Source organism: Heterodontus francisci, chromosome 6 (genome assembly GCF_036365525.1).
Source record: "Heterodontus francisci isolate sHetFra1 chromosome 6, sHetFra1.hap1, whole genome shotgun sequence".
Classification (NCBI taxonomy): Eukaryota; Metazoa; Chordata; class Chondrichthyes; order Heterodontiformes; family Heterodontidae; genus Heterodontus; species Heterodontus francisci.
Genome location: NC_090376.1, coordinates 36,604,398 through 36,630,431, shown reverse-complemented (window position 1 = coordinate 36,630,431; position 26,034 = coordinate 36,604,398). Strand labels below are relative to the sequence as shown.

General features: G+C 43.1%; 1 protein-coding gene across 6 annotated transcripts in view; it reads left to right on the top strand.

The window, feature by feature from the left end:
• nbeaa (neurobeachin a) overlaps positions 1–26,034 on the top strand; it is a 988,762-nt gene that overhangs the window by 434,755 nt on the left and 527,973 nt on the right. For all 6 annotated transcript variants that reach the window (XM_068033481.1, XM_068033479.1, XM_068033480.1 and 3 more), the window contains one exon: positions 1,709–1,817. In XM_068033481.1, coding sequence (XP_067889582.1) covers positions 1,709–1,817 — 109 coding nt within the window. The remainder of the gene's footprint in view (positions 1–1,708; positions 1,818–26,034) is intronic.

The following is a 26,034-nucleotide window of genomic DNA, read 5'->3' as shown; positions in this document are numbered from 1 at the left end:
TTTTTATTTTATTTTTGGACAACTGATGAAACAGCAGGGAAGTTTTATATGAAGGATAAAAGAAGTTTGGCCTGCAAACCCATCTGCTCCCCCATCTGTTCAAGGAGACTGTGTTGTTTGTTTTCCAGTAGGAGACTTCTTTCGCAGCATATTAAAGCAGCATCACTTAGGCACTAGGTGCTGTCCAAGGTACTGCAGTCAATGGGTAATAACTTCAACCAATATATGGGTTGGCTTAGAATCGTTGACTGTTATTGTTGGAGATCTTATGTAACTTGCAAGACACAGAATTTAGGTTCATTCACTTAAAAGTCCTTTGCTTTGAATATTCTGATTCGAGGTGCTACATAAATGGCATGATGGAGAAAAGTCTAAACAGATTGTATGAAAGTAAATTAATTATCTGTTGCTAAAATCAGCATCCTTGACAATAGCACAGTTATTTTTTTAAATGCAGTTTCAGTGAGCAACAGAAAGAATCTCCATAAATTTAAAATTTATGAAATATACAGTTCATAAATGTGTGTAGCAATCAGCTCTTGTCAAAGTTGTACAGTAGAGAGACAAAGAACCGCAATTGTCCATGTCTTTGTTTTAAAATGTATTATGAAATGATTGATAGATCAACTGGTCTATGTGTCCTTTTTATACTTAACAAAAAATTCTGTTTTAATCTGATTTGCTTGAGTAATATTTCGCCTAATGCATATTTTCAACATGGTAGTTACAATGGAGAATTTTCAGATAGAATGAAGAAGAAATCTAATCACCTTAACCATCTACAAACATCTAAATGCTAGTTATTTGTAATAGATTAAGAATGTAATTGTGCCGTTGTCTACAATTTACAGGACATAAACAGTTGATGTATGAGCTGTGGTTTAAGTGCTTTGTGGGCTGGCCAGAAATTATGGACAGGATCATTACAGGAATAACAAAAAGCACCTTCATAATTAAAACAAAGCACATTTAATGGTGTGTAAAATTGCATATAATCTCTACACAGTAAGGGCTACCTTTCCCAGAATAAAGTCAGAATGAGGTTAGTAAGGGGTTGTTTGGAATAAAAAGAGACTTTTTAAATGATAAATGTGCATATTAGCAAATTGTTTTTTTAAAAATAAAACCAATTAGGATATTGAAACTTAGTTTTCTAGCATGTGACATTTGACACATTTTAGTGTCATTGGTCATTAATCAGGTCTTTTCAGCTCTTTTTTTGAATTATCCAGAAGTAGTACCATCACTCAAATAATCCACCTGTGTATTTGAAAAGAATGCATTTTCATTTTCTACTGTTTACATTGATGTTTATGTCATGAAATGCTTGTTTCAAACAATGGACAGTGTTAGTCATGAAAAATATGAATTCTCTTCAGTGACAGCCGACTAAATAGTTGTTTTTTTCAACACTCTATTTAAATAATTCACAGTTATGAATAAATCTACTTCATTATCAGCGGATGAGTTATGTTTTGATTTTATTCAGTTTTGTTATCTAGTAATAGCCATAACTTCTGTTTTGGAACAGGTATGTTTGATCTGTTCTGCACTGAACAATATCCTGAGTTTTATGAATGTATGTATGGAGGCAATGGAGCTTTAGGCAGTAGTGTGCAGAATATCTGTCTATCAAACAAAATGGCATTTGTCAAGCACATTAGAGTAAAGGAAGACTTATGATATTCTCTTGCTCATTTTTTTTGAGGTTGCTGTGCCATGCCATGAAGGACCATATAGTTAGAGTGGCTAATGAGGCAGAGTTCATTCTGAACAGACAGAGGGCAGAAGATGTACATAAACATGCAGAATTTGAGGTAAGTTGATTCCTGTCAGCATTTTAACTGCTTTTTTTACTTCAAGTCAAAAGTCATACAAGTTGGAAATAAAAGACATCAAAGTTATTTTGCACACTTAGAAGATTTTTAATTGTTTTTAATAATTCAAAGCTTGCTAAAAACTTCAGTTAAAAATAGTGTCTCAGTGGTATAGTGGTATCACAGAAACTGTTATAGTTTTGATGAAACCCCTTTATCAGACACTTCAATTGGCTGTTGCCTGACAGATCTAAAACAAGTCAGATGAAACATGTTGCGATTAATGGCGAGAAATAATCCTAACATTTCAAAAGTATGACAGCTTTTATTATTTTTATTAGTTCACATACCTTTGGCTTTGATGTATTGTTTAGAATTCTGTCTGTGCAGTGGTAGCCAAAAGCAGTCACAATACTTTGGTGCTTATTAGTGTCTATCAGCTCATGAAAGGTTGGCATTTCTGGAGCAAATATTGAGTTAGTTTAAATTATGTAAAAGAGTGAAGGAGCAGTTTGTCCATTGTGTGCATTGCTCTTTTAAATCAAAAGTCAAAACAAATTTTATGACTGACTGCTGATGCCATACCTCCTTTCCTGGATAACTGCAAATGGTTATTTGCACAGCATTAAATTATGTGCTAAATTTATTTCAAATTGCGGGTCTGGAGTGGCCGTCTGTCAGTTTAATGGAACATTTATATCTTTTCTTTGCCTAATCAAAAACTAATTTTGACAAAAGCTAATAATACTGAATCAATTTGGAATGATTCATACTTGCATATAAACGCTATCTTCAGGCATTGCATATATAAAACAGCAAAAACTGACCAAATTGTGCCTTCACAATTTATGGCAACCTCGAACTTTAAATAGCAAAAAAAACAAAACATTTCAGATGCTGGAAATCTGAAATAAAAATAGAAAATGCTGGAAACACTTAGCAGGTCAGGCATAATCTCTAGTGAAAGAACATAGGGTTAACATTTCAGGAGTGAGAGAACATAGGGTTAACATTTCAGGATGATGACCTTTCATCAGTCCACTTATGATGAAAGATCATTGACCTTAAATGTTAACCCAATTTTTTGCTCTGCGCAGATGGTGCCGAACTTGCTAAGTGTTTCTAACATTTACAATGTTTACAGAAGTTAGGGCAAGAACGTCGTAACTTTCCAGTTTTTACATTGGACTCATTTTGTTTTTGGTTGTGTAAAGGTAAAAGGTATTGTTATGTGGGAGGCGTGCACTGTCTTCTAGTTCCACTTCTCCACAGGTCACAAGCTATATTTAAATGTTTACCCAGTTACTAATGCAGTCAATCATGCACTCTACTGTTTATCCCAGAATAAAATACACCAACCAGGTTTCTTTAATAAACAACAAAAATTATCAGTTTATTATAAAACAAGACTTATCCAATAATGAAGCAAAACATTAACACACAGATTGAAATATAAAAGTTCCCTTTTAAAATACACCACACACGCTGGAAAAAATTAATTCCCTCTGCAGAGCTCTGTTACCAAAAAAAGACAAAAAAAAGAATACCTTGCCCAAATACTTGCTAATTCTTGAAGAAAAAGAAGATATGGAATGATGTCATTTATACCTTTTAATCTGGCGTCTGGGTATATGGTGATGGGTCACTGGGATCTTTTCAGAAGCAGGTCATCTGGAGATGTCGAGAAATAGTCTGGTAGGCTTTCCAGGAGAAATGCAGCATCAGGGGCTTCTGCTATCGCACTCTGATTTCACAGGGTTTTTTCAAAGACAGGAGGAAAGTGGAGCTGACGCATTGGACCCCTCAGGATTTCTTAGCGAGCTGCAGGAAAAATGAGCTGAGGGGTTTATTCCTTGGCAGGTTGATCTTCAACTGCTTTTCAAACACTGTCCACACCCCAACTGAACCAAAACAGTATCTCAGAAGCGAAACCCCAAACAGCTCCTGACCACTGTAAATCATAATGTGTCACTTCTCTGCGAACGTCTTCCTTTCAGTGAACTGTCAACAACAAAACAAAGTCCAGCATCGATGAAATCTTCAGCCTTCCAAAATCGAATCCATTTCCACCATTTAAATGAGTCCTCAAAAATTTTAAGAAAAAATTGAAGCACTTTCGTAACAGCATGCTGTACTGGAAGAGGTGCAGTAATGTACCAGGTTTCCATTTTTAAGAGCATACATGGAGCTGCATTGTTGTCTCACACATGAATTCTCTGGTGTGGGCAGTAATGGGGCTGTGTCTATTTTTACTGTGCAGGAGACAGCTTGATACAGTAACTTAATTGCAACAACTTTTTAAGAGAAATAATCTGCATACAGTCCACTCTTTTATGAGTCAGCATCCTCTGTCGCCAACTGAAATTTCTTTTACCATCTTCATCAGGTTTGTCTTTGGAATTACTGAATGAAAAGGTGTCCTCCTCTGAGTGGAATATGCAATAAGTCAAGACAGACAAAAAAGTTACCTGTATCCTGACATGCATAGAAGAGGAGTGTCGGACCTTCACTGACAAAACTTTTGTTTTGCTTAGCATAGTTTTTTGGGGGTTGGTTGGAAATTTTGTTTTGGATTGCAAGAGGGAATGTTTCATATGAACTACTCTTGTGTGGAATACAGGAAATAGCACATGTGTCCAGCATACTGTAAGGTGGAAATAAAGGGCATATCACATTAAAACATAACATTTAAACTGTTTCTCTTTTCACCAATAATATCTTCATTCTGTAAAGAGGTGCATATGATGCAAAAATGCAGTGAGAGCCTGTTTAAACCTGCAATACTTGCATACACCTCCCAGCATGCCCTCATTGCTACTACTTCATGGCTCTGTACATCAGTATTTGTACTGAATTAATATTACATAAAATCTACGGTAGAAAAAGGCCATTCGGTCCAATTAGTCTATGCCGATGTTTATAATTCAAACGAGCCACCTCCCGCTCGAAGAATTTCTTCCCACCCTGCGCCTGCATCCCTCTGTTCCTCCTCTCTTATGTATGCATTAAGCCTTCCCTTAAATACATCAGTGCTATCTGCTTCAACCATTCCATGTGGCAGTGAGTTCCACATTCTCACCAGTTTCTGTGTAAAGAAATTCTTCCTAAATTCTTCATTTCAGCTGTAGTGGTTAGCTTATATTTATCTCTCCTTGTTCTGGAGTCACCCACAAATGGAAAGAGGTTCTCTACAGCCACCCTATCACACCCCTTCATAATTTCAAAACCTCAGTCAGGTCCCCTTTTCTAGGGAAAACAGCCTGCTCAATCCTTCCTGATATTTGCATCCTCTTAATTCAGGTCAATCTTTGGAAATCTATTGTTTAGTGTTGTATGACGTTGGAATTCATCTATAATCAGTTATCTAAATTATTCATAAATAAAAACAGAAAATGCTAGAAATACTCAGCAGTTCAGGCAGCGTATATGGAAAGAACAGAGTTAATGTTTCAGGTCAATGGCCTTTCGTTAGAACTGGAAAATATTAGAGATGTAATAGCTTTTAAGAAAGTACAGAGGCAGGAAGAGGAAAGGAAAAAAGGAAGGTCTGTGATGGGTGGAAAGCAGGAGAGATTGTCCACCTCCATCAGATCTCCTTTCAACCTTCCCTTCTGTAAGGAGAATAACCCCAGCTTCTCCAATCTATCCACGTAACTGAAGTCTCTCATTCCTGGATCCATTCTCATAAATCTATTCTGCACCCTCTCTAAAGCCTACACATCCTTCCTAAAGTGCAGAGCCAAAAATTGGACACGGTACACCAGTTGAGGCTGAACCAGTGTTTTATAAAGGTTCATCATAGTTTCCTTGCTTTTACACTCTGAGTTGAATTTAGTGAGTCCGTTTGGAGCTGGAATGGAGGACTGGGGGCGTGGAGAACAGTGTCAGACGCGTCTGCCCGGAAATCTGACGTCGTGACATCGGTTCTGGATTTAGTCAGCGGCGTGAAAGCACCTCGGTGGTGTCAGAATGGCCAATTAAATTGTAGAACAGTTACTTTTAATACATTTGCATGTAATTGAAAGTAATTCAATGGGGGGGCTTGGAATTACGTGGACAACGGGAGGCCCTCACATGCCTTCGGATCCCAGGCAGTTGAAAGTTGGCAGCACCAAGGCAAGGCCTCAGTACCACGACAGTAGGCAGCCATGACCAGCACTGGATAGGGGAAGAGGGGGGAAGCGGAGACCATTGTTGGCCTGCATTGTTGTGCACTCTGCACGGGTGGGCTTAGTCTTGGGTGGTCTGCACGGGTGAGCTTGGTCTCTTACCACCTCTCTTACCCCCCCACCCACACCCACCCTCCTCCCCGGCACCAGATTGAGAGGCTGGCGGCTGCTGTTCTCTGCTTGTTCTAGGTCCCGTTTACCGGGAGGTGGCACCCCTCCACCGCCTTTGTTCAGCGGAGAGTTTCATCTGTTGACTTTTTTTTATTAAAATAAAACCACCCAGTGTCAGTACAGGGTGGGCTTGGTCTCGTGTGGTCTGCACAGGTGGCTGGATGAGAGGGTTGGGTGGTCATACTATCGGGTTGGCTATCAGCAAGGGTGGGCACAGAGGGCCATTAGCGAGGAAGCCGAGAGGAGTAGCAAAGGCAAAGCTGCTAAGGCAACTACATCTCTGCAAGGACAGTGCTCTGGATGCCTACTGATCACCTGGCATGGGTCTCATACAACCCTGTCTTTTTGGACCCCCTCTGATGGAGGGAGGGTCAGGAGGCAGCTACACCTGCCCATGAAGCTTCATGATCAGAGCAGCAGCAGCTGGTCATGCCAAGAAGAGCCCACCTGCACGAGAGAGCATACTGGACTCGAATCAGCTACCTCCAAATTACCGAACGACATTGTCAGCAAAGACTACAGCTCTCCAGGGAGGCCGTCACCAATTTATGCACCATGAGTTGCAGTATGAGTTGCGAGCAATGGGATTCGGTGGTCAACCTGTGCCCGTGGCCTTGAAGATCACTGTGTCTGGATCATTCCTAGGATCCACTGGGGATATGTGTGGTGTCTCCCAGGCAGCAGATCACTGCTACATCAAGGAGGTGACCAATGCCTTGTTCAAGAGGGCCAGCAACTATTTGCACTACCGGACCGACCTCGACAGTCAGGCCAAGAGGGCTATTGGATTCAGGGCCATCGCTGGATTCCCCCAGGTGCAAGGTGTAATAGATCCATCAAGGCTCCAGTGGACCAGCCAGCCACCTTCATCAACAGGACGGGCTTCCATTCCAACAACATTCAGTTGGTCTGCGACTACTGAAAGCATTTCCTTCAGGGCGCCTGCATACTTGGACAGTCCCAGTGCCACAGCTATTCTAGCCCCCCACCCGCTTTCAGGGATAGATTTTCGGGGACAAGGGCTCTGCATTGGAGACATGGCTACTGATGCTTTTGAGGAACCTTTGTATTGCAGCAACACTTGCCAGGGCTCCACCCGAGCAACTATCGAGCAGGCCATTGGGCTGCTGAGGATAAGATTCAGTTGCTTAGATCGAGCCCAGAAGTATGCCCCAGCAAAGGTCTCGCATATCATGGTGGTCTGCTGTGCTCTGAACAATCTAGCACTGCAGAGGGCATGACGAGGACATGATTGACTGCCATTCCTCAACCGATGAGGACGCAGAGGAGAGTGATAAGCAGACACCACTGGATGTTGAACCCCTTGCACCAGGGGCCAGGCCTCCACATTGAGCGATGGGCCAGGGAGGCAAGAGACAGTCTCATACTTACCCACTTCCAGCCAACATGATGGCCTCTCAGAGTGAAATTAATAGGGATTCACTTCAATACATTCAGTCTGTCGCCTCCTTTCTATTTGGGTTCCGTGCATAGTGCCCAGCTTAACCATGCGCTGTGCGCCATGTGAGATGCTTACCAAAGGAGGGCTGTGCCTAGACTGGCAGCCCACTAAGGGGGAAGAGTGAAGTCAGCATCTGAATTAAGGAATGAAAGAGTAAGTATTTTCCACAATGAAAGTTAACTTCAATAATGAAGAAATATTATAAAACGAAACAAATGGCAAATGTCAAACACCCGTGAAACCCAAGTGTGTCTAGGTGGTTTTCTTTATATGTTTTCGAGTGTTTCTACAAGGTGTAACCCCTGCGCCAGCAGCTGAGCAGGAGGCAGGTTTGTGGCTGCCTGTGGGTTACCTGCACAGGTGCAGGACTCTCCTCAGGTGTCGTGGCTACTGGAGCTGGGCTCACTGGCGGAGAGGCTGAGGAACCGCTGTCCACACTCAGAGGCGCCCTTAGGGGAACCCCCAGCTGTGGAGGTCAGCTTCTCTTCCTCCCTTTCAAGGTTCACTTGAACCTCCCTCCTCACCAAGAAGGATGAGGAGCTGGAAAAGACTCCAGGGGCTTTGTCCTTCTCCCAGCTTGCCACTGCTGCATTGAGCTCATGACCAAGTCGATGCTGTGCATCTGTGCACATCTGTAGATCTGGCTGTCCATGTCACCCTCTTGATGGAGGAGCCCATGCGCTCACACGCCTGAAACATTGCAGCATTCATGGCATGGATGGACTCCTCCATTGTTTGCTCATGGCTGTGCAGGGCCTCTGGCATCTCCGCCAGATGTTGCCTTGCCTCTCTTTGCAACTGCAGCATGCCACGTACTGTTGACACCAGAAGCTAGTCATCAGCCTGAGGCGCAGCATGGGCCTGGCCACCTAAGGTTCATGACTGCTGTGATTCCGTGACTGTCAGAGGCCTCGGCTGTCCCAGCCTAAGCCAGCTACTAGGGCGAATGTATGGTGCTGTCACCAGCTTATAACCCTGATTCTAAAGCTGAGTGCAAACCCACTGAGATGAAAGTATCTGCGCTGGTGGAAGGTGCAGGAGAGTCATGGGATGGTGCATTCTTTGACTGCTTCTCATTAGAGGTTGAATGATGCCCCCTTATGCTGGAGTCTCCTGCGGCGGACGACCTACATGAGAAAACACAAACATGACATCTGCACAGCCTGACCCACATGTCATGCCAACCATGAGTGATGTGGATCTCCAGAGGTTTGCTATATGTGGTTTGAAGACAATCTTCACTCTCCTGCGCAGAGACTCCAGTCTCACTATCCACTATTGAGCGGCCGCCCGGGGACCCACAAACTCCAGTGCTCTTCCTCAGCTGTCGACAGAGGCCAGATATCTGATTTTCCTCCGCCAGTCCTTGAGGTCTCCCTGCAATTGGAAAGAGGAAGATAGTCATACTTCACAGAAAGATCAACATGACAGTTCTGCTAGTGGAAGCCCCTCGTCCCCTCCTGGGGTTTTCTATAGAGCTCATGCTCATGTCACTGTCAGGGGAGTTAAAGGGGGTGAGCTGCGAAAGAAGATGGCCTGTGACCGAGATGTAGCCATGCATCTGTCAGAATTAGGTGATGCCTCGTCCCATTTGCTAGCGCCTTTATGATGTCTCCCTCCACATGTCCCACTTCCTCCTGCATAGCCGCCAGCAATTCCTAAAAAAGGAGAAAGGAGCACTTGAGTCTTTTTAAGGCAGAGGTAGATAGATTCTTGACAAGCAAGGGTTATCGGGGGTAGGTGGAAATGTGGAGTATTCAGTTCAGCAATTAACTTATTGAATGGCGGAGCAGGCTTGAGGGGTCAATAGCCTACTCCTGCTCCTAATTCGTATGTTCACCTTGGCAGAGCAAAGGAGGTCATTGACTCTCTTGCAGCATTTGTACCTGTGTTAGGGGGATGACCCCACAGCTGCGGACCCCTGCGATCTCCATCCAGGTTTGCTTGGTCAGGTGTGAGGACCTCTTTTTGCCATCACTGGGGAATGGGATCTCCCACCTTTTACTTGCAGCCTGGAGGAGTATCTCCAGGGAGGCATCGCTAAACGTAGGGTAACCCTGTGTCTTGCCTCTGCTATGTTGCAGCATCCTTCACCGGAAGTGGGGGGGTCCAGGAGTTACTCCAACACCGGTTTCAGCAGAGACCATAAAACAGCAAATGAGTCTAAGGCAACAATGCAAGCAGGGCTGACAGGGCTTTAAATATGCTACCAGCACCTGCTCTGGAGTCATCTGAAGCCATATTCAGCACCTCAAATCCTGCCCCCGTCGCGTGATGAGCCAGACGCTGCACCTCCATTACTATACTTGGCCACCAGATGCGTGATTGCAGTGGGCCGGCCGCATACGTGACGTGACGCAACAGTGCCCACTTCTGGTTCCGCCACTGGGACCCACGATGGGTTCAATAATTTCAGCCCTATGTCTCTGTTTATGAAGCCCAGGATTCCATATGCCTTTATAACCACTTTCTCAACCTGCTGTGCTAACTTCAACAATTTGTGCATATATACGCCCAGGTCCCTCTGCTGCTGCATCCCCTTTAGAATTGTCCCTTTATTTTATATTGCCTCTCCTTGTTTTGCCTGCCAAAATGAATTACTTCATGCTTCTCTGCATTAAATATCATCAGCCATGTGTTCACCCATTCCACCAGCCTTTCAATATCCTCTTGAAATCTATCACTATCCTCCTTACAGTTCGCAATACTTCCACGTTTTGTGTCATCTGTAGACTTTGAAATTGTGCCATGGACACCAGGCCATTGATATAGATCAAGAAAAGCAGTGGTCCTAGTGCCGACCCCTGGGAACTCCACTGTATACTTTCCTCCAGTCCTAAACACAACCATTCACCATTACTCTGTTTCTTGTCACTCAGCTCGTCACTGCCTATCCATGTTGCCACTGTCGCGTTTATTCCATGAAGTTCAACTTTGCTGGCAAGCCTTTAATGTGCCACTTTCTCAAATGACTTTTGGAAGTTGATGTACATCGCATCATCCGCATTAGCTGCATCAGCCCTCTCTGTACCTCATCAAAAAACGCAGTCATGTTAGTTCAGCACAATTTGCCTTTAACAAATCTGTGCTGGCTTTCCTTAATTCATTCGCAATTATCCAAGCCTGTTAATTTTGTCCTGGGTCATCATTTCCTATCAGTGAGGTCAAATTGACTGGCCTGCAGTTGCTGGGTTTATCCTTTTTGAACAAGGGTGTAAAGTTTGCATTCCTCCAGTCCACTGGCGCCACCTCCATACCTAAGGAGGATTGGAAGATTATGGCCAGTACCTCAGCATCCTTGGATGTATCCCTTTTGGTCCTGGTGACTTATCCATTTTAAGTACAGCCAGGTTTTCTAATTCCTCCTCTATCTATTTTTAGCCCATCCAGTATTTCAACTACCTCCTCTTTCACTATGACTTTGGTAAAGACAGTATAGTATAGGTAGGTGGTAGGGAAATATAGGGACAGATGGGGTAGGAATATGGGATTAGTGTGGGATTAATATAAATGGGTGGTTGATGGTTGGCACAGAGTCGGTTGGCCGAAGGGCCTGTTTCAGTGCTGTATCTCTAAACTAAAAAAAAACTAAACAGGTAAAGTAGTCATTTAGACCTGCAGCCATGCCCTCTGCCTTCATGTGTAAATCCCCTTTTTGGTTCCTAATTGGCTCCACTGTTACTAGAAGACTAGCCTATAGAAGGCTTTTGGATTCCTTTTTATGTTAGATGCCAGTCTCTTCCCATACACACTCTGCCTCTCTGGTTTCCTTTTTCACTTCCCCTCTGAACTTTCTATATTCAGCTTGGTCCTCACTTGTATTATCAAAGTGGCATCTGTTATACGACCCCATTTTCTGCTTCATCTTAATCGCTACTTCTTTAGTCATCCAGTGAGCTCTGGCTTTGGTTGACCTACCTTTCCCCCCTCGTGGGTAGGTACCTCGACTGCACCCGAGCTCTCTCCTCTTTAAAGGCAGCCCGTTGTTCCGTTACTGTCTAGCTTGCCAATCTTTGATTCCAGTTTACCCGGGTCAGATACACTTTCATCCCACTGAAATTGCCCCTCCTCCACTTAAGTATTTCTTCTCTAGATTGCTTCTTGCATAGCTAACCTAAACTTTATGATTCTATGATCAGTGTTCCCTAAATGTTCTGTTACTGACACTTGATCCACTTGTCCCACCTCATTCCCAGAAACAGATCCAGCAATGCCTCCTTATTGGGCGAAAACATACTGATCAAGAAATTTCTCCTGGACACACTTCAGAAACACTTTCCCCCCTCTACCCTTTACACTATAACTATATCAGGCTATGAAATATACCCCCCAGTAAGGTAATGGTACTTCTATTGTTTGTTAATGCCAATCAAATAGATTCTGTCCTTGACCCCTCAAGGACATTTTCTCTCTTCAGCACTGTAATATTCTCCTTAATTAGTACTGCCAGTGCTCCTCCTTTCTTTCCTTCCCTATCTTTCCTGAACACTTTGAATCCAGGTATAATTAGTAGCCAGTCCTGCCCTTTTTGGAGCCAGGTCCCCTTTGTTTCCACGACATCACATTCCCATGTGGCTATCTGTGGCTGCAGCTCACCAGTCTTATTTACTGCACTGTAAACCTAATTTAGACCCTACTGCATTCCCTCTTAGTCTGACCCCATCTAATACCTTACTATTTCTTACTCGAGTGCTATCCATCTCTCCCAGTCCTTTGTGCACCTTGATTCTCCTTTCGAATACTACATCCTGGTTCCCACTGTTACTCTGTTAATTGTGTATCAATTATTTAATTATATGCAGGTGGAGGGTGTTAATTGGGTTCTTATTTGAGCACTTATAAGCAGATGCTTACTGAGACTGGTGAAGGTTTTTGAGTGAGGAGCTACATGTTGGTAATCTTTTTACTTTGTACAATAAATGTGAAAATGAGTAACGAGAGGCTCCAGCATCATCCTTCCAAAAGCTTTCTGGAATTTAACATGGTAGCAGAGAATAGTTGCCTAAAGCTGAAGGTTGGAAACTAGGATTTTTTTTTAACATAGCAAACTAAAATCTCACGGGCTATTGTGGAAAATATGGCAGAAAGTAAGTGTAAATTGCCAGGGTATGGTTAGCCTCCGATGTTCTCTGAGTATGAACCATATGACCAGTGGAAGAATTAAGTGGATATGTAGATACAGGTTACATCTCAACCAAAGAGGAAACAAGATATGGCTTTGGCGTTGTCACTTCCTCCCAAAAATAAATTGTTTTGTGAACTGGATGCTCTTCAGTTGAATACTGATGAAGGTTTGGATCTTCTGTTAGAATTCTTAGAACATAGAACAGTGCAGCACAGTACAGTCCCTTTGGCCCACGATGTTGTGCCGAACCTTTAACCTACTCTAAGATCAAACTAACTACCTACCCTTCATTCTACTATCATCCATGTACCTATCCAAGAGTCGCTTAAATGCCCCTAATGTATCTGCTTCTACTACCACCGCTGGCAGCGCATTCCACGCACCCACCACTCTCTGTGTAAAGAACCTACCTCTGACATCTCCCCGAAACCTTCCTCCAATCACCTTAAAATTATGCCCCCTGGTGATAGCCCTTTCCACCCTGGGAAAAAATCTCTGGCTATCCACTCTATCTATGCCTCTCATCATCTTGTACCCCTCTATCAAGTCACCTCTCATCCTTCTTCGCTCCAATGAGAAAAGCCCTCGCTCCCTCAATCTTTCTTCGTAGGACATGTCCTCCAGTCCAGGAAGCATCCTGGTAAATCTCCTCTGCACCCTCTCTAAAGCTTCCACATCCTTCCTATAATGAGGCGACCAGAACTGAACACAATATTCCAAGTGTGGTCGAACCAGGGCCTTATAGAGCTGCAGCATAACCTCGCGGCTCTTAAACTCAATTCCCCTGTTAATGAAAGCCAACACACCATACGCCTTCTTAACAACCCTATCAACTTGGGTGGCAACTTTGAGCGATCTATGGACCCCAAGATCCCTCTGTTCCTCCACACTGCCAAGAATCCTGTCTTTAAGCCTGTATTCCGCATTCAAATTCGACCTTCCAAAATGAATCACTTCACACTTTTCCAGGTTGAACTCCATCCGCCACTTCTCAGCCCAGCTCTGCATCCTATCAATGTCCCGTTGCAACCTACAACAGCCTTCCACACTATCCACAACTCCAGCAACCTTCGCGTCATCGGCAAACTTGCTAACCCAGCCTTCCACTTCCTCATCCAAGTCATTTATAAAAATCAGAAAGAGCAGAGGTCCCAGAACAGATCCTTGTGGAACACCACTGGTCACCGAGATTCATGCTGAATACTTTCCATCTACTACCACCTCTGACTTCTATGGGCCAGCCAATTTTGTATCCAGACAGCCAACTTTCCCTGAATCCCATGCCTCCTTGCTTTCTGAGTGAGCCTACCATGGGGAACCTTATCAAACGCCTTGCTAAAATCCATATACACCACATCCACTGCTCTTCCTTCATCAATGTGTTTTGTCACATCTTCAAAGAATTCAATAAGACTTATGAGGCATGACCTGCCCCTTACAAAGCTATGCTGACTGTCTCTAACCAAACCATGCTTTTCCAAATAATCATAAATCCTGTCTCTCAGAATCCTCTCCAATAATTTGCCCACTACCGACGTAAGACTGACTGGTCTATAATTCCCAGGGTTATCCCTATCCCCTTTCTTGAACAAGAACAACATTTTCCACCCTCCAATCATCCGGCACTACTCCAGTGGACAGTGAAGACACAAAGATCATCGCCAAAGGCGCAGCAATCGCTTCCCGTAATATCCTTGGGTATATCCCATCTGGCCCCGGGGACTTATCTGTCATCATATCATTCAAAATTTCCAGCACATCCTCCCTCTTAACCTCAACCTGTTCGAGCATATCAGGCTGTTCCACCCTGTCCTTGCAAACAATCAGGTCCCTCTCACTAGTGAATACTGAAGCAAAGTATTCATTTAGGACCTCCCCTACCTCCTCCGACTCCAGGATGAACTTCTTGGATGAAGTTTACAAGAAAAATGACCTATTGAATGCATATGAGGCATGTTCAGACTTTGATACATTTTGGAAAACAGATGGTTATCCAATGGAGGAATATATCATGGACTTTAACAGACTGTGTAGAAGATTGAGGAAATTCAACTTGGAGATGCCTGGTTCAGTGCTGGCATTCAACTTGCTAGATTGTGCTCGGGTGTCGCATATGGACAGGTTCCTGGTTCTAACTGGGGTTCGGTTCTTGGGAAAAAAAGATTCCCTGTTAGATCAAATGTCTGCTGCCTTAAAGAAATTCCTGGGGAAACAGTCATTTCCGTCAGCCCTGATAGAACAAACAGGGCATTCTGCGGTGACACAAAGAATGGAAGACTCGATGTTTACTAGATTTCAAAATGGTCCAGATTCTGGAAGCAGGCATAAGTACCATGGGAGAGTTGAAGACAGGAGGAATGAGGATGAAAGCACCTTTAGCAGGTCTGATGATTACAGTGGAAGACAGAATTGGAACAGCAATCACAGGCAAATGAAGCTCAGGAATGCCCAAGGAACGGTTAATAGGTGCTTCAGATGTGACTCAAAGTATCACTATGCAATGAACTGCCCAAAGTGGAGGGGCAGAGCCCTCGAAATAACACATGACACAGATAATTCTGAGGCAGAAGTGGAAGGTACTGATGAATCTGAATGAATTGTACTGGTCACAAGGAGTTTTAGACCTGTGATGAATGTGTTAATTGCAGATTCATTGAACTGTGCTGTATTGGATAGTGATTGCACATCAACAGTATGGAGAACTGATTGGTTTCAATGTTATCTGGGTTCACTCAGTCGTGAGGATCGATGCAAGGTTAAGGATTATAAAAAGTACTACCAGCTTTCGGTGTGGTGATGACAACACATTGAAGTCATTGAAGGGAGTATTAATTCCAACTAAAATAGCTGGAGTAAGCCACTTTTTCAGTATTGGTGTAGTGTCTAGTGAGAGATACCTTTACTGTTGAGAAAACTTTCAGTGAAAAAGGTACAAATGAAACTTGATATGGAGCATGATAAGGCAATTGTTTTGGAAAGTCAGTAAATTTGCAGTTTACCCTTCACAGAACCTAATGTTTCTAGTCAGTGTGTTAGAGAAGTATTAATTGCATCCGGGAATAAGAATCAGAGATAAAAAGTAAATCATCTTAAAGTTATACAGACAATTTGCTTATCCGTCTGGTCAGAGATTAAAAGCTCTGCTAAAAGATACAAGTGTGATTGATGAAGGGTATACGAGGATAATAGAAGAGATTAGTGAAATCTGTAAAAGGTATTGGAGGACCCCATCACATCCTATTGTAAGCCTTCCATTGGCATGTGACTTTAACGATATGGAACAAAGACAAGAATATTTTAATTCTATATTTTATAGACCTAGCAACTAGATTTAGTCTTGGTACAATGATAAATAGCAAGGACAAATGGGTGATTATAGATAAAATCATGGAGAAATGGATAAGGACTGGACTTGGGGCAGCAGCTAAGTTTCTTACTGATAATGGAGGGGATTTTGCCAATGATGATTTCAGAGATGTGTGAAAACATATGTACATTATGGTTCTGAATACTGCAGCTGAAAGTCCTTTCAGCACTGGGCTCTGTGAAAGGAATCATGGAGTGATTAATTAATTGCTGCATAAAATCTTAGCCAACCAACCAAACTGCAAGTTGATAACTGCCCTGGCATGGGCGGTTCATGCAAAGAATTCGCTTCAGATGGTTGGAGGGTATAGTCCCTATCAATTGGTCTATGGGTGGAATCTCAAATTGCCTTCTCTACTTTGCGACAGTCCTCCTGCTCTGGAAGGCACTACAATTAGTTCCATTTTTTCTTCACATTTGAATAATGCAGGCAGGCAGACGAGCTTTCATCAAGGCTGAGGTCTCTGAGAAAATTCGGAGAGCTCTGAGGTATCGTGTAAGGCCATCTGAAGCGGACTTTAATTCAGGAGATTGGGTATATTGTAAAAGAGAGGGTTATAGGGAATGGAAGGACCCAGGGAAGGTAATCGGTCGTGATGTTAAGACAGTAGTTATCAAGCATGGAAATCAAACAGTTAAGGTTCATTCCTCATGATTAATTGTGATTGGTTGCAGAATCTCAGAATCTGAGCAGCTGATAGAGGGAAACAAAGCACCTTGTACCTCAAATGCTCGTGTTTTGTGGTGAAGGTGCTGAGGAACAGAATGAGGTAGATCAAGGGTTGGTTAGTAATGTGAGCAATCCTGATGCTCAAGAAGGAGCTTTTGTATCCAAAGGACAATTGCCCTGAGTAGGTACTTGGGTAACGTATATTTTAGAGGTGTCTAATAAATGGAGGGATGCAGTAATTGTGGGGAAATTGCAGAAAAATCTACAGGCAAGTTTAAATATTGGTTGAATGTTCAAAATGATGGCCAAGAAGCAAGGTCCATGGACTGGCAGAATGGGGTATAATAGTGGAGAGTAAGAAAGCACAGTGCAAATTCTAATAGTGAGTCTGGAAGTGACTCTTGCAGAAGGAAGCAATCACATACTGGAGAAAGAGCCTCCAATAGAGTGCAAGGGAGATCTTATAGCAATAGTCCCGAAAGACATCAAAATGCTAATAGAGGCCATGGTTTGAACAGACTCCACAATGAAATGAAGCCGAGAGAACAGTCTTGGAATAGCTCATGGCAGTGAAGTTTTAGTGGCTGCCAATAAACTTGAGGAGAAACTAATAAGCGAAGCAAAATATAAGGAATTAGAGAGTTGGAGAGAGTTTGGAGTTTATTCTGGGGGTACCAGATAGGGAACAGCCAGCCTGGTCACATAGATGGATTTGTACTGAAAAAGTCCTTCCCGATGGGACTTATAAGGCTAAAGCGAGGCTAGTTCTCAAGGGTTTTGAAGAGCAATTGGATAATAGCGATGTTAGAGTGGACTCTCCCACAGCTGGAAAAGTAATCTTAAATCTTTTTAGCTCTTTTGGCCACATATTCATGGGAGTGTAGATCCATTGACATAAAAGCCGCATTTCTGCAGGGTGATACTTTTCAGAGAGAAGTGTTTCTGAAACCACCTAAAGAGGCAGCAGATGCAGAATGAAAACTATGGAAACTGAACAAATGTATCTATGGCCTTGACACATCCAGGGTGTGGTATTTCCCAGTGAGATCTGTTTTGTTGAAAATTGGTTGTGTTCAACTAGCAGCAGATCATGCAATCTTTTATTTTCTCTTCCATTTCCATTCATTCACCAATCTTAAAGCTTATTAAAAATGGTCTTTTCGGGGTGCCAGGGCTGCTTTAATATCCCCTTTTTTTTCTCAGGAGAGTTATTAGAGGGCGGGTCTGTCATGAACTCTGAGTCATGCAAAGACTTTTGACTTCAGGGGATGGGGGGGTTCCCTTTTCCTCTGACTGTGGGGGGAGGATTCTTTGTTGCTCTCCTCTTTGTTTTCTGGGACACTCCTGCCTGCAGGTATTTGTGCAGACTTGACTGTACTCTCCTGTGAAACTTCGACTAGGTGAGGCATCACCCCCATGGTTTCTGTGCCCCCGAGAGGTCACTCTTTGTGTCTCCAGATTCCTGTAAATGCCATTAGCAACTCTAGTGGGGGCTTCTAGAGTTTGCATTTACATTGTAGGATGTGGGGGTCTAACCTTTCACATTTTTAGGGGTTGGTTGGCCGGACAGTAGATGTTTTCATCTGGGACTTTTCCTGGAGTTCCTTTAACCTGCCCGCTTGGTCACTTTTTTCCCTTCTATTTCTAAACTTTTGCCAACCATGTGCCTGCCTGTCCCTTTTTGTTCTTGGCGGGGGTCCCTTACAGTTCAGCAGCCCTCTGCTGGAGGGTCCTCCTAACACTGGTACTGGTCTTGGGGGTGCAGGTTTCACTGTAGGTTGGGGTTTCCCCTCAACCTGGCACATGTGGCAACTCCTGCAGTACTCCACCACATCTTTGTGGAGTTTTGGCCAGTCAAACTGCTACCTTCTGGGGGCTTTGGTCTTTCATATACCGGCAGGTACAGCCACTGTAGTCACGTGGACCCTTCTTAATATTTCTCCCTGGTATTTCTGATGTACCACTAACTGGTGAACTAGTGTCCACTCCTTGCTCTCAGGTCTGTGAGGAGAACTTAAATTCCTCATCAGTACCTCAATATTAGCAGTCAGGAACTCCTTTTGCTTCACTTTCAGACTGGACAGCCTATGCTAACTCTTGCAATACTGGGTTGGCTCGCTGAGCCTCAGCTAGGGAAAATCCATTTAATTCATTCCCTGGGTCTCCTAAGTTTCCAAAGAAAGTCTCGGACGAGCAGACCTTATGGTCATTTGCCTGCAGTGCCAATGCAGTCTCCTCTGGGGGAGCTGGTTTGATCATAGTCTGATCCACTACACATTCAGGGACTCTGCAAGGGACCGTCTCCTGCCACTGCCCTGCCTCTCTGACCTCCTGCGGTCCTTTTTTCACTACTGGAGGGCTACCACCTTCACCCCTGTCAGATCATTACCTCGAATCAGGTCAACCCTGACCACAGGCAAACTAGGGGCAATCCCTATGGTAACCGGTCCTGTAAATAGGTCGCACTCCAGGTGCACCTGGTGTACAGGTTCCGACGTACACTGCCCTCCAATACCATTCGCCACCATTCTGGTATCCACTGCGCACTCTGTGGGAAAGGTCAGGTCTTTACCCAGTAAAAGGGATCTGGTGGGCCTTGCTTGCCGTACTCGAGGGATATGTGGTTGCTTTCTCTTCAAACACAAAACCCTGATAACCTTCAGGAATCCTATTAACGTTTCCTGCACTGGCCAAAGTAAGCTTCCTGGGTTGCACTCTTACTGCAGTTAAAGCCACAGTTTGTTCTGTGTTTTCCATCAGGGTCCTGTCTTCACTGAGCAGTGTGCCCTGATTAACCCTACCGGTTTTCCCTTTAGTTTCCAGCAGCTTTTAAATGCCCTGCTTTATTACAATGGAAGCACACAGGTCTCCGGGTCTCACTCTTGCTCACAGCACCTTCCTTTTTGGCTGGAGGAGGGCTTTCTGTGTCTCCTGCTTTCCTTTCTCTTCCAGGACTGTTTAGTTTAGTTTAGAGATACAGCACTGAAACAGGCCCTTCGGCCCACCGAGTCTGTGCCGACCATCAACCACCCATTTGTTCTAATCCTACACTAATCCCATATTCCTACCACATCCCCATCTGTACCTATATTTCCCTACCACCTACCTATACTAGGGGCAATTTATAATGGCCAATTTACCTATCAACCTGCAAGTCTTTGTCATGTGGGAGGAAACCGGAGCACCCGGAGGAAACCCACGCAGACACAAGGAGAACTTGCAAACTCCACACAGGCAGTACCCAGAATTGAACCCGGGTCGCTGGAGCCGTGAGGCTGCAGTGCTAACCACTGCGCCACTGTGCCGCCCCTGGTGGATATCACCTTCCCACCCTTTATCCTTTTCAGATTTGTGGAGATGATTAGGAAAGGTTCTTTCCGGGAAACCGACTTATAAATTAAAGCAAACTCATCGGCCAGAACGGTTGCTTGCCGGGCTCCCTGAACCCACTGTTCCTACACATGGGCCTTTATTGAGAATGGGAGAGAGTTTTTAAATTCCTCTTAACAGGATTACTTCTCTGAGAGTCTCATAGCTGAGCTGTATTTTTAAAGCCCTCAGCCACTGGTCAAAAGCCAGCTGCTTACTTCTTTCAAACTCCAGATATGTTTGATTGGCTTGCTTTTGGCGATAGGATTCATATGCCCCGAGGTTAGCATTTTTGGTCAGTTCATAATTTGATGAACTCTCATCTGGCAACAAGAAATAAACCTCATGGGATTTTCCGGTTAGTTTGCTTTGTATTAAAAGAGACCAGGTCTCAGCTGGCCATTTTAGCTGCCTTGCCAGTTTCTCAAAAGACACGAAAAATGCTTCCATATCTTCCTCACTGAATTTGGAATTAATTGAGCGAGTTTTAGCAATTTTGTACCCATCCCTGAATTCTGCTCCTCCATATTAGTTATGCTTTCACTGGGGTTACTCTGTCATCCCCAAGTTAACTCAAGCCACCTCAACTCTCTTCACATTCTTTCTGGAATATTCTTTCTCTCTCGCTCTCTCGTTCCCTCTCCTATCTTTTCTTCACGTTCGATCTGGAAGGCTCTTTCTTTCTCCCTCTCTCTTTCCTCAAATTCAAGTTTCCTTCATTCCAATTGTATCTTTGCTAACAGTATCCTGTCGGAATCTGCTTCTAATACTGCTTCTGCTTCAGATTCAAGGGAAAAATGGTTGGTCACTAGGCTGGGGAGTTCAGACTTCCTAGCCTTGCCACGTATAGTGATCCCACACTGCTCAGCCATTTTCCTCAACTCCTCCATAGACAGTGCTTTTAAATTATCCCAAGTTACTTTACCCTGGCTTGGAGAGCTACTCGCTTCAGTTGCAGACATGTTAGTATTCAATCACACAACCACAAGAAAGCCTGTATTAATCTTACTTTTTTTTTTGATTGGGAACAATTTGGCTTCCCACTTCCAATTTCTCTCATTCGTCTGTGCATAAAATTCTGGATGCTAGCACCCAAATTTCTGTTATGACCAGGTGAGAAAGGTGTCTAGGGTTCTTTTACTGACTTCACCTGGTCTTATTGTAACATGGTTTAATTTTAAGCACACTGTGTTTTGTGCTCCCCCATTTGTGGTTCCTTGTTCACTGCTTTCCAATTATAAGGCAAAGAAATGAGCACACCAGATTTTCTTACGTTTAAAGAAGAAAACTGAAACTTTTTAACCTTAAACTTAAACTCTTATATGGTTAACACCTACGGATATATGACATGCCCACGCTAGCATGCACAGGCGATACACACATGAAAATGGGGACAGAAACGAGCTTAAGAAAAAATAAATGGAAAGGTTTGAGGCAGTATCTGAAGAGGGTTTTTTTTTTTTTACTGTGCTTCAAGCTCGCTGTAGGGTTCTTGATTGTAGGTAGTCTTGCTTTTTGTTGGGGCCCAGTATTTTTCTAAAACCTTGTTGACTGTAGGAGACTCTCCTTTCTTGGGGTTCATATGTCTTCAATGGTTTCCGAAGCTGGTCAGTGCGAGATGAGAGCAGACAGGAGAGAGGTCTTTTCCAGTCCAGGAGCAAACAGCTTTCTGATTTCAAATTCCTTGCTGGAAGCTGAAATTCAAAAAATTCCAACAGTCATGTGACCCAAACCGGTCCGACCACGTCTGTTTGTGTATTCCGCCATCTTAGCAGTTAACCTGGAATGCTAGCCTTTCCACCTTCATCTTCTGGTAATCAAAAGTCCATTGTGGATTAAATTGGAGCGGGGAGTACCCCCTTTGTCCTTTGAAGTACTGTCTGTTGATATGCTAATGTATTTTTCCAGCTAAAGTCTCCAATAGTATTTAAAGCAAGTTCTTTCTTCAACAACAGTCCAAAATCAATGTTCATGTGGCAAAATTAATTTTTCTCTTTCTTGGCAGGTGGGGGGCTTGCCTGACAATACCTTGAATTCCATGGCAACTACCTTGGTAAAGTTATGTGCCAGTGGAAGGCTGACAATAGGACGTGATGGTGTCCTCCGATACTTTTTACAGATTTCACACTTTTCACTGATCTCTTATATTACCCTCATATACCCTTCATCAATCACATCTGTATCCTTTAGGAGAGTTTTAAATCTCTGACAAGAAGGGTAAGCAAATTGTCTGTGTAACTTTAAGGCAATTTGCTTTTTATCTCTCTGATTCTTAACACCTGGTGCCTTTAATACCTATCTCACACTTTGACCAGAAACATCAGGTTTTGTTAAGGGTAGACAATAATGCTTTGACTGGGTAAACTGCAAATTCACTGACTTTCCAAAAAAAAATTACCTTATCATGTTCCATATCAAGTTTCATTTGTGCCTTTTTCATTGAAGGCTTACTCAACGGGAAAGATATCTCATGAGAGACTACATCAGTACTGATATCGTGGCTAACCCCAGCTATTTTACATGGAATTACTTCTCTCTTCAGTAACTTCAGTGTATTGTCATCACCACACCTAAAGCTGGTAGTACTTTTTATAATCCTTAACCTTGCATCGATCCTCACTACTGAGTGATTACAATGTTATCTGGACTCAATCAGTTCCACACATTGTCGACGTGCAAGCACTATCCAATACAGCACTGTTGAACGAATCCACAATGAACACATTCATCACAGAACTAAAACTCCTTGTGACCAGTACAATTCGTTCTGATTCATCAATACCTTCCTTCTCTTCCTCAGAGTTCTCTGCATCATGTTATTTCGCAGACTCTTGCCCTCCGCTTTGGGCAGTTCATTGCATAATGATACTTTGAGTCACATCTGAAGCACCTATTAACTGTTCCTTGGGCATTCCTGAGATTCATTTGCCTATGATTGCTGTTCCAATTCTGTCTTCCACTGTAAACATCAGACCTGCTAAAGGTGCTTTCATCCTCATTCCTCCTGTCTTCAACTCTTCCATGGTACTTATGCCTGCTTCCAGAATCTGGACCATTTTGAAATCTAGTAAACATCGAGTCCTCCATTCTTTGTGTCACCGCAGAATGCCCTGTTTGTTTTATCCGGGCTGACGGAAATGACTGTTTCCCCAGGAATTTCTTTAAGGCAACAGACTTTTGATCTAACAGGGAGTCTTTCTCCAAGAACTGAACCCCAGTTAGAACCAGGAGCCTGTCCATTGGGCGGCGCAGTGGTTAGCACCGCAGCCTCACAGTTCCAGGGACCCGGGTTCAATTCTGGGTACTGCCTGTGTGGAGTTTGCAAGTTCTCCCTGTGACTGCGTGGGTTTTCGCCGGGTGCTCCGGTTTCCTCCCACAGCCAAAGACTTGCAGGTGATAGGTAAATTGGCTGTTGTAAATTGCCCCTGGTGTAGGTAGGTGGTAGGGAATATGGGATAACTATAGGGTTAGTATAAAATGGGTGGTTGTTGGTCAGCACAGACTCGGTGGGCCGAAAGGGCCTGTTTCAGTGCTGTATTGCTAAATAAATTTTTTTAAAAATATGCGACACCCTAGCACAATTTAGCAAGTTAACTGAATCAGGGATCTCCAAATTGAATTTCCTCAATCTTCTATACAGTCTGTTAAAGATCATGATTTATTCCTCCATTGAATAACCATCTGTTTTCCAAAATGTATCAAAGTCTGACCATGCCTCATACACATTCAATGGGTCATTTTTCTTGTAAATTGCATCCAAGAATTCTAACAGAAGATCCAAACCTTCATCAGTATCCAATTGAAGAGCAGCTAGTTCACAAAACACTTTACTTATGATTTTACTTTTGGTAGGAAGTGATAACGCCAAGCCATACCTTGTTACCTCTTTGGTAGAGATGTAACCCTTGTCCACATATTCACTTTGTTCTTCCACTGGTCATATGGTTCATACTCAGAACATCGGAGGCTAATCATACCCTGACATTTTACACTTGCTTTCTGCCATATATTCCACAATAGATTTTAGTTTTCTGTGTAAAAAGAAAATCTCAGTTTCCAACCTTCAGCTTTAGGCAACCATCCTTCACTACCATGTTAAACTCCAGATAGCTTGCTATGAACAGATAATGCTGGAGCCTATCTTTCCTCAGTTTCACATTTATTGTACAAAGTTAAAAGATTACAAACATGTAGTTCATCACTCAAACCCTTCACCAGTCTCAGTAAGTGTCTGCTAATAAGTGCTCAAGTAAGACCCCAATTAACATCCTCCACCTGCATATAATCAAACAATTGACACACAATTATGAGATGAACAACTCCCATGCCTGTTACTCGTGCTGGATCATCACAGAAAGATGATATACTTAAGCAAAGATTGAGCAATTGTGAAGTTTGAAATGTTGTTTGAGCATACGAACATAAGAATTAGGAGCAGGAGTAGGCCACTCGACCCCTCGAGCCTGCTCCGCCATTCAATAAGGTCATGGCTGAACTGATTACTCCACATTTCCACCTACCCTCGATAACCTTCCACCCCCTTGCTTATCAAGAATCTATCTACTTCTGCCATCTAAATATTCAAAGACTCTGCTTCCACCGCCTTTTGAGGAAGAGAATTCCAAAGACTCGCAACCCTCAGAGAAAAAATTTCTCCTCATCTCTGTCTTAAATGGGCAACCCCTTTTTTTAAACAGTGACCCCTAGTTCGAGATTCTCCCACAAGGGGAAACATCCTTTCCACATCTACCCTGTCAAGGCTCCTCAGGATCTTGTATGTTTCAATCAAGTTGCTTCTTACTCTTCTAAATTCCAACAGATACATGCTGAGCCTGTCCAATCTTTCCTCATAAGACACCAATTCCAGATATTAGTCTAGTAAACCTTCTCTGTACTGCCTCCAACGCATTTGCATCCTTCCTTAAATAAGGAGACCAGTACTGTACACAGTACTCCAGATGTGGTCTCATCAATGCCCTGTGTAGCTGAAGCATAACCTCCCTACTTTTATATTCAATTCCCCTAACGATAAACGATAACAATCTATTGGCTTTCCTAATTATGTGCTGTACTTGCATACTAACCTTTTGCGTATGCACTAGGACACCCAGAACCCTCTGCATCTGAGAGCTCTGCAATCTCTCACCATTTAGATAATATGCTTTTTTATTCTTCCTGCCAAAATGAACAATTTCCCACTTTCCCACATTATATTCCATTTGTCAGGTCTTTGCCCACTCACTTAACCTATCTATATCCCTTTGTAGCCTCCTAATGTCTTCTTCACAAGTTACTTTCTGACCTATCTTTGTATTATCAGCAAATTTAGCAACCATACCTTCGGTTCCTTCTTCTAAGTCATTTGTATAAATTGTAAAAAGTTGAGGCCCCAGCACAGATCCCTGTGGCACACCACTCATTACATCTTGTCAACCGGAAAATGACACATTTATGCCTACTCTCTGTTTCCTGTTAGCTAACCAATCTTCTATCTGTGCCAATATGTTACCACCTACACCATGAGCTTTTATTTTCTGCAATAATCTTTGATGTGGCACCTTATCAAATGTCTTCTAGAAATCTAAGTACAATAAATCCACTGGTTCCCCTTTATCCACAGTGCATGCAACTCCCTCATGTTAATCTAAGTATGAGAAAAGAAAGAAGGGAAACTGTTTAGTGTGTATTAGTTGTTTAATTATGTGCAGGTGGAGGGTGTTAATTGGGGTCTTGCTTGAGCACTTATAAGCAGACACTTACTGAGAATGGTGGAGCTTTTTGAGTGAGGAGCTACACGTTTGTAGTTCTTCTACTCTGTACAATAAATGTGAAATGGAGCAAAAATAGGCTCCAGCATCATCCCTCCACAGCAAGCTTTCTGGAAT